At 41.4% G+C, this 10,086-nt stretch overlaps 1 protein-coding gene across 1 annotated transcript in view; it reads left to right on the plus strand.

The window, feature by feature from the left end:
- Nucleotides 1–8,465, plus strand: part of GLRA2 (glycine receptor alpha 2) — a 1,032,607-nt gene extending 1,024,142 nt beyond the window's left edge. Inside the window, exon 9 of the mRNA XM_086934355.1 lies at nt 6,799–8,465. Coding sequence (XP_086790481.1) covers nt 6,799–7,077 — 279 coding nt within the window. The 3' untranslated portion in view covers nt 7,078–8,465. The remainder of the gene's footprint in view (nt 1–6,798) is intronic.
- Nucleotides 8,466–10,086: the final 1,621 nt, after the last annotated feature.

The following is a 10,086-nucleotide window of genomic DNA, read 5'->3' on the forward strand; positions in this document are numbered from 1 at the left end:
ACCCCAGGTGGTTCGGTGTCGTCGCTGCCATCTGCCTGTCCCATCACTAAGGCGGCACACTAGTCATGGCACCATTAACAAGCCAGCTCTTAGATGCGGGCCCATGTAGTGTTTGTGCTGATCGTCAGGCGATACATTACTCACGGGACACAGGTCGGTTGGTAACACTTCTTTATTTGCATGTCACGCATCTGCTTACATGTATGTCCGTCCTGCTTCGTTCCCTGGTCATTCTGCCCCTAGCTTCCTGTCCCTAACAGGATGTGGTGTCCAGTGACCTGGTCACTGCCCTTATGACCCACAGCATCCTAGTGTCCTCTTGTCTGGTCACCCTATCTGTCGGGTCACGACATCTCCCCCCTTGTTGCAAACAAATGTTTGTGATACATTCCTACTAGTCATTGTCGCCCCCCCCCCCATTGACAGTACTTTCTGATCGTTACAGTGAGAAAGAGAGAGAGAGAGAGAGAGAGAGAGAGAGAGTTAGAGATGGAGAGAGAGAGAGAGAGATATTGTCGCTCTACATCGCTTCAATAAGTCTTTGTGGTCTTCTGCATGTTCTTCTTGGTCTTTCTTCTCCGTTGATTCCTAGTTCTCTATCTTCCGCCTTCCATGGTGCTGCTGTTGCTGTTTCTCCTTCTTCCGTCTTTAGCTCCTTGAAGTGCGAGTTGTTTCTCGTTATTCTCTGTTGGTCGGAAGCTGCCGTTATCATCGATCCTTTCACTTTCGTCACCACCAGTGGGACTTTGGAGAATGGGCTGTCTGCTTTCCGTTGTTGTCTCTGTCTCACCACCACCAGGTCTCCTTCATTCAATTTCGATTCCGATGCATGTCTCCGCTGATCCTCATACTCTTTCATTTTCCTCTTTGATTCCTGATCCCTGATCCCTTTCCACAATGTCACTCCGATCTGTGCTCATCTTAGCTTCCATTTGTGGCAGCCTCGTCTTGCTTGATCGTCCCAATACGAGCTCGGCTGGGCATCGACCTGTGGAGCTGTGAGGGGTGTTCCTGTAGTCCCTCAGCACCTGGCACAGTGCCTGCCCAGTCGATATTTGTGTCAACTTTGCTCTCTGGATGGCTTTCTTTATGGTTCCCATAAATCGTTCTGCCATCCCATTGGCCACAGAGGTGTTATTTTCCGATGTTTTATCCCCAGGTAATCCATGAACCGGGGGAATTCTTCTCCTGAGAATGGAGGGCAGTTGTCCGTCTTTAATGTTTGTGGAGAGCCCCAGGCAGCGAAGATGTCATCGAGCACAGGTAGAGTGGCACTTGCCGATGTCGACGATATCTGCCTTACAATCGGAAATCTTGAGAACTCGTCAATGGCAACCAACAGGTAATTTCCGGCCTCCAACGGTCCATAAAAATGTGCCTCTAGCTCTGTCCATACTGCTTTTGGCAGCTCTGACATCTGTAGTGGTGTTGGTTTAGATGGCGGTCCCGTCACTTGACAGACATGGCAGCGTGTTATTGCTTCTTCCACCATGCCATCTAGTCCTGGGAACCACACCTTCTCTCTCAGCATTTTCTTTGTAGCGACAATGCCTCGATGAGATTCATGGGCCAGTTCAAGTGTTCTCTTCCTCAGCCTGTATGGTATTACTATTCGTGATCCTCTCATTAGAATGCCGTTCTCCATTTCTGACAGTTCTTCATTTATTTTCTTGAAAGCCAGCATTTCATCTTTTATTACCCCTTCTTCCGTGGGGCTGTTGTTATTGACATGTCTCCATCTTTGTTGTCGCACAACTTTTCCGATTGCCTGCATGGTGGGATCTCTCCTTGTTTCTTGCTCTAGCTCGGTAATCGTTATTGGCATCGGAGTGTTTTACTTGAGGATGAAGTTTAGGTATTCTTTTGCCATGGTGGTGCCTTCTTCTCTGTATGGTAGTGGGTGCCGTGACATGTAGTCAGCCGGATTTTGTTCTTTTCCAGGTTTATGAACTATTTTAAAGTTGTAGTCCATCAACGTTATTCCCCAGCGCTCTATCCTTGGTGGTATCTTGGCGCTTGGGTTGCCATAGATGGTGACTAGTGCCTGATGGTCTGTTACAATCGTGAAAGGCTTCCCGTAGATGAACATGTGATAGTGCTCACATGCCCACACCACGGCCATACTCTCTTTTTCCGGTTGAGAATATGCTCTCTCAACGTCTGACAGACTTCTGCTCCCATAAGCCACGACCCGGCGTGGCAAGTCTTTTCCATGCTTGTGTTGTGCCAGTATCGCGCCCAGGCCCACTGGGCTGGCATCCACAGTTAGTTCTGTGCATAAGTTCGGGTCAAAGTACGCCAGTTGATCTACAGCCGTTACTGACGCTCTTATCTCTTCAAACGCCTTGCTGCAGTCTGTTGTCCATTCAAACGGTTGTCCCTGCTTCGTTAGCTCTCGCAGTGGTGTACTCACTGTCGCGAAGTCCTTGATATATTGTGCACAATAGCTGGCAAGACCGAGGAATGATCGTACTTCAGCTATGTCCCTTGGTTGTTTTGCCTTTTCTAGGGTGTCTACCTTGCTGCGATCTGGTCTCATTCCCTTTTTCGATAAGATGTGCCCGAAGAACACCAGTTCTTCTCTTCCCAGCTCACATTTCTTTTCATTTACTGTTAGTCCTACTTCTTCTAGTTGTGAACATACTTCTCTTAGTGCTCTGTTGTGTTCCTCGTTCGACTTGCCGAATACTAGAATGTCGTCACTATAGTTGAGACTGTTCTTGATTGGTCTTAATATTTGTCTTATTATTTGTCGGATTGTTTCTTGGAATATTTCAGCCGCTGAGGAGGTTCAGAAGCTCAACCGCTTGTAGCGGAACAGACCTAGATGTGTCGAGAACGTCGTTATGTCCCGTGATTGTTGGTCCAGTTCTAGTTGATGGTATCCCTTACACAGGTCCAGTTTGGAAAATCGTCTTGTTCCCGTCAGACAGCTGATCATGTCATCCAGATGCGGCCCTGGATGCCGTTCTCTTTCGATGGCGGTGTTTGGGATTCTCATATCCTCACATATTCTGATCTGTGCAGTGTCCTTCTTTGGTACGGCTACTATTGGAGATACCCATGGTGTTGGTCCTTCGGCTGGCTCGATGATATCCTGATCCAGCAGTGACTTTATTTCTTCCTCTACTTGCGGTTGTAGGTGTATCGGCACTCGTCCGTGATGTTGAGCGACAGGCCTGACTGCTTCGTTGATGTGCAACGTGATATGTCGCCCTTTCAGTTTTCCAAGTCCAAACCTTCATGCAGATTTCTGGGGTGTATAGCCCACGTAGATGAGGAGGTGGGTAGAAAATGGTATCCTCTATATTATTTGGCTAATATGAAAGGTGGGTGGCTATACTGGTACAGGACTCATGCCGGATAAAGGGGTAAGTATGCGGAGCCTCAATAAAGTGGGTCAGCCATCTTGGCACGCTCCCCCAGCACAAAGCTGCTTCTTGTACTATCATTCATGGTCGGCTTTCAAATTCTGCTTGAACTGAATGCTTGCAAGTTTTTTCATCTTTAACTAGGTTTAACTATATGTGAATGTTTGCTGAAAACTCCAATGTGCAATACAACTAAAGAACATAAACCTATTTTACATTGTACTTATGTCCACTGTCTATTTTTTAATCGTGCAACCCCTTCAGATGCATCAGTAAAATTAACCTTTTTTTCTGAATTTTGATCCTTTGTCCTGAATTCTAACCCTTTGTCCTGAATTTTTACTGTCATTCTCCAGAATTCACCTTCTTGATAAGTGGTTACCCTAGGTACATCGCTTGTCCTCTGTTGTTGGAGCAACAGTGTTGTGTAGGAGAGTGAGCTGGGTCTTATTCCCAACTCCTCGCAGTTCTCTGTTGTACCTGAGGTACCCTTGATACTGCAGTGTATCTTTCAATCAAGGTAGCCGACTGTCGTCCCTCATAGAGTGCCCTCGACTGCTCCCTTAGGGATGAGGCAGTACATGAGAGTCCATTGGGTGTTCTTAGTTTTCCTCGCTTTGTTTTACTAGAACATATTGGATCTTCACTAGCCGACAGGGCAGGTGGAGCTTCAGAATCATCCCACCATTTTTTCTAATGCATGTACTTATGTTTTTAAAAAAAAGAGAATTTTAAGGGGCCATTTCATTTTCTTTTCATCACTGGTTTTGTTTAAATGGTCATGACGTGCTACAGATAAGAATGTTATCTGGATTCATGACATATGATTGCAACTGATTTACATTTTAAGTTCAGAAACAACGTTAATGGTGCAGTCTTTCTCATATAGACCATCTGTGACTACACAATAATAACACATGCAAGATACAAGACGGATTGCAGTTTAAGACCACAAAGATAACTCAAAATCGATTTTTTTTGCTTGTCCTCTGAGCTGTGACCAAAATAGAATTTGTTCTACAGTAACAACATCAAATTTTGACATGTGTCATTGTTTGATAAATGAGAAAGATGTGCTTGATGTCTACATGAAGTATGATAATATAATTATCTTCAGAATACTAAAAAGGCCTTAAGGAGAAGCCTGGTAGGTTCTGATCAAAGGATGATTTGTACAATGCAGCCTAATCGATGATTTAAAACATCAGTTTGTTAAGTTGGGGTAACAACGAATCCCATAAGCCATTAAATGACAAGCCAGTGTTCTTAGATCTTCCAGAATTGTATTGATCAAGAGACAAGACCATTTATCATATACTTTTTAAAATAGACAGAGCTGTCATGCAACAGAACGAAATGTACAAAAGTAGAGCCTAAACTCAGGATGAGGTTTCCCTATAGATGTCAAAGAGGCATATTACCAAGGCAGGTGAAATGAAATTATCGCCGCTTTTGCGGCCGTTTTCGGACGCTAACATAAGTTCGCAACAGCGTTTAGGTGATAGCGAGCGGTTTGGGGCCCACTTTGCATGTCAGCGATATTTATCGCTAATGACATGCAAAGTGGGCGTACCCAACCTGTTAGCGACTGAAAGCAGTTGCTAACATCGCTATTGCCTATTATCAACGCAGGCGTAGCGATTAAAAAGTTTGTGTTAACCGCGAATATCGCTGAAAACTAACGCCTACTCAGACCACTTCTTAACCTGTATATCCAATGGTAGTTGGATATTCAGGTTAAGACCCTATTGGCGTTAATGCCTGAATATCGCTGGATTCCCAGCGATATTCACACATTGCGCCACTATCGCCGGATATTTTATCACATTGGAGATAAACGTTGCTAATAGCACGTTATCTCTGCGATGAAATCCGGCGATGCGCGGCGATAAAAAAAATGTCGCCAAGCTAATTTAGCGATAAATATCGCTAGTTGTTGATAATATGCCTCAAAGTTTTTAACTCTAATGCTCTCCACCTTATTAGGAGCTTCATTAAAATTGCAACTAGACTTCATGAACCATGGTGCAACTTTGTCCATAACTGTTATAGCAATATTTGCAGAATATGCTAGCTTTAAAGATGTCACAGTCAATTATTCATCATCATCCGTACTTTTTTGCACAGCGAATCATGCAGGAAGTCTGCCATGTTAAGACGTGTGGCAACAAACCATCCCTGATCAAAGGTGTTATAGTTTGGATCCTGTATTATTGGTCAAAAGTTAAGGGGAAATGTCATAAGCACCACCTAGGGACAGAGTAGTCTTCTAATGCAAAACTAAAACTGTGAATATAAGCTTGTTTGGAATTTGGGAAGTATTTGGTTATCTTCAACCCATTCAAAGACGTTTTCAAGCAATATGCTTGAAAAAAGTTCCCTGATGATTCGATCTTATGAACTTTCTTTTCGCTCAGTATCAGAAAAGCACCCTTCCGATTAACTGGGACACCCAACAGTGGTACTCTTCGGCTATATGTAAGATATTTGTATATGAAGTACCCCGTTTATACTGGATGGGATCCTCTCTGAACGTATTTATGATTTGGTTCAATGCATTATGTTCTCGCAATCTTATCTTGAGTAAGATACTGAAGAGATAAAAACTAACTGGAATTCTTGATTTTTTTATCATTTGCCTTTTTTTAAATTCCAAATGATGCACCATGTGCTTGCACTGCAAATAAAGTAGATTCAGGTTTTGTGGCAGTGAAGCAAGAAAGCATTCACATTGAAGTCAGGTGACGTGTGATCATGCTGTGAGGTGCCATCTCATGTGCATCAGAACTACTAATTTGGAAAAATTACAATAAGCAAATATAAAGAACACCTGGATATTAGGAAGCATTTATACAATACATTCCAGTATTCTGAAGAGCAGCCATCCATACTAAGCAATTAAAATAAAAGAAAACAAAATTACAATTAGGTTTCAGAACTGATGGAATTAGTCATTGACAAAAGATATTCTGCAGTAATAGTGAAAGAACTTGCAATGTTATGCAGTTACAGTGCAATAATTGCTGATGCTGGCAAATATTGCTCCGTGCAAACTAGATCTCATCAAATAGCATATATTCAAGATAATCAAGATAGCAACTGTATGTAAATGCTACTGTGCAAATTCCACCCTTATTATTTTTCTGTAATGGTGTGCATGCTTATAGTGGTAGTAAGATACAGTGCTTGAGTTTAATTGAACACTTTGCTGTTGGACAGGCAACTAGCTGGCATCTACCAGTGGTGTTATATAGGTACAGTTACTCTTTTTCTCAGATATTGTATCCTGCCACATTGTGCACAGTGTTGCTTCTTAATGCTGCAATGTAGGCAATACATTTGAGAGTCTTAAGTGTACCAACGTGAATAGAGGCTTTGTGCGTTCCATTGTATTTGTGCTGATCCACTTTCACTTCTCTTATTTCAGGAGGAAGACCTTGTTCGCGAAGGCCGCTTCAACTTCAGCGGTTACGGAATGGGCCATTGCCTCCAGGTAAAGGATGGAACGGCGGTAAAGCCCCCACCACCCCCGCCACCACCAGTTCCGCCCAAGGATTCGGAGTCAATCCGAAAGAAGTTTGTTGATCGTGCCAAACGGATTGACACAATATCCCGCGCAGCATTCCCTTTGGCCTTCCTAATTTTTAACATCTTTTACTGGATTACGTACAAAATCATAAGGCACGAGGATATCGACATGAAGTAGGCAACGTAGCCTTCTGAGGAGGACCAACTACCGAAAGTGTGCTTGTAAATACACATTGAACTATCGTTCTGTCATTCTCGACTTTTCTTGTTGTTGTTCCACCCCACCAAGATCAACTAAGAAAGAACTTCGAGAAGAACAACTATTGCACAAACAAACAAGCAGGAGAGTTGAAACTATTCAGGACTGCAATGCGATTCTCTGTGTCGTGCATTGTTCTTCCAGTGTCTGCACTGATTAATAGTATTAAATGGGGGCCAAATGTATTAATCACTGCCATATAAATACTGCCTAATCATTTGTACAAGAAAACTAAATTTTACTGCCATATGACCATAGCTGGAGTTTTTAACAGGTCAATCTTTTGATAATAATGGTGGCTATAGACAGTTCAGCGTGTTAAGTGGACCAAACTTTTCTTTGGGAAAAGCTGCCTTTCTATTTGAAACAAGTCTGTGGAGCAACAGTACATTCCAGTCACATGTCAGTAGGTAGTGATTTACAAAGGAGTCCCTTTGTGGGGTTGTACACGATTTCTACTTGCAGGAAAAAAAAGAAAAAAATATTTCTACTTTAATATATTTGTGGATGTGCATTTTAATACTTACTCGCTTTGTTTGAAAATGTAATTTTTGGGATACAACTTGTGTACTGTGTGGTTTATTTGATAGCCTACATCCTTAACAACCAGTGAAACTGCCAATACAGCTGTGTTTTCTTTTATGTTCGGAAACGCTTGTTGATTTTCTGCTGTTCTTTCATACAGCTCGAGGTGCCAAACTGTAATTTTCCCAATGTGCGCCTTCCCCGCAAAACACATATTTATTGAGAGCCTCTTTAATTAATGGCGTAGTTCTGTTTAGCGCCAGCCTTCGCATAGACGCAATCGATGTAGCTTCCGCCAATAGCTCTGTAGATAGGGTGTCAAAAACTTGTTTACAAACCTCTGATTTACAGTTCTCTCGAAGCGGCTGGCATTTTGAATTTCATGAATTAACCTAAGAACTTTAAAACTGTACTGTGATTTTCATAACCTGTTATTGAACCTATTGGTGCCAGAGCTACGTGCTTCTGAATCATTGCTACATGTTTAAGTAGAAGAAAAACTGTATTTTTGCTTACACACAAAAAGAAGACATGTAAGATATTCAAAACAAAAAGGCACTTCCTGTGAAGACAGGGTCCCGTCTTTGTTCAGTTTCAATAAAGCTGAGTGTGCTTAATTACTGTGCCTTGGTAAGGTTTGCTTTGAGTCGGGACTCCATTTTATCAGAATTTCTCATCTTCATTCTCTTCCAAGATAACATTGTAGAGAGAGACTACTAACAAGTATTTAAACACTCAAATTAAACTCAACACTTTATATAGAAAGAATAATGAAAACTACACCTATGAAGAAGCTACATTTGAGTGTACACACATATATATATAGCAGTGTATCAATCAGGAAGAGAGATTACACTTTCAAATTCAGGTATAAGCTTAAGGTTGACACATAGACAAATAAGGTGCAAGCACAGCTAAGTCTAATGCTTTCCCTATTTCAACTCTCTCTTCCCTGAAGTTGCCCATCCGCCTGCCCTTGAAATCCCACGTCTACATGATTCCTCAATACCATGGTTTAAGGAGATTCTCTTGATAACACAAAGAGCCATCTAATACATAAACACATGCTCACAACAGAAGATAAAATATGACACTCTTCCTCCTTCCCATAAACACACAAAACAAAGCAGAACAGAGTACACACAAATACCTCATTAACATACACTGTAAGACACCCCTCACATAAGAAGCCAGCCACTGAAAACACGCCCATATACTCCAAAAAATAAACACACTACTCAACAGTTACACAGTGACAAAAACATGAAACCTACCAGAATTCCCTTTGGAATTTTCAGCCTCAGTTTCACACTTTCTGCCACTTTTCCTTTCATCCCACTCTAAACCTTATTATCTTGTCTTCTTTGCTAGTCTATTCTTCTCCAAACATCCACCACCCTGGAGGCTGGTAATAATGGATCAACTCCACAATCAGCTGCGCTTTCTTACCTTTTATTCCCACCTTAATTTGTATAGCTAAAGTTTTGAGCTCAGGAGAGCAATCCAACCCACTTATGCCTTTTTCCTAACTATCAAAAATCTGTTCATATTGTTTACTTCATCCCTAAACAGAGGAACTGAATGACAAGGGAATTTATGAGTATGTGAAGTAGCACTTCTGTAGAACTCTTTTACATACCCTTGCATGCATTTATGAATTTACCACAGAACATCTAGTGGAATACATATAGGGAATGTTCATATACAGTTAGTACAAATAGAAAGGACTGTATTCTCTTCGCTCTTTTACTTATAGGGAATTTCGGGTGTGATTCACAAAGGCACAATGGCATGCAAGAGTACTTTAAAGAGTACTCTTGTAATATCACTTCCTGTACTCATAAATGTTTTTGTGAATTGACCCAAGAGTCCCTAAAATGTTGCAAGAAGGCCAAATCACTGCCAATAGCCCATGTTTTTTATTGAATACTTTACTTCCATGAGAATCGAAATTTTAAATGCATTTGACATTGTGATATAATGGCTTTAAATTAGGTGCCATCGCAATATCTTATTTCACATTATCACATTCTCTCAGCTATCTTTCACCTTTCTATAACAACCTTCTCAGAGACTCCAACTTATGACTAAATATTCTATATACTTGGCATAACATTTGCCCAATCAAGAATATTCGATTAATAGCTCTACACTATTATGATAGGGCTTTAACTATAGCCAGAATCAAAAAACATTGCAGCTTGATGCAAGCCTTATATATTAAATGCTGTAAATAATGCAACGGTATTGTGTAAAGTTTAGACCTTTCTTCTTATGTCAAATCAAAAGGCTTCTTCTTTAAATTATTCAATCATTCTTACTTCATAAATGCTGTGAGGGTCCCCGTTTGATAGTATAGCTCTGTGTGGTGTCTAGGTCTAATATTAAAATTACACTTGTCTA

The sequence above is a fragment of the Lissotriton vulgaris genome, chromosome 8, assembly GCF_964263255.1.
Source record: "Lissotriton vulgaris chromosome 8, aLisVul1.2, whole genome shotgun sequence".
In the NCBI taxonomy this organism is placed as follows: domain Eukaryota; kingdom Metazoa; phylum Chordata; class Amphibia; order Caudata; family Salamandridae; genus Lissotriton; species Lissotriton vulgaris.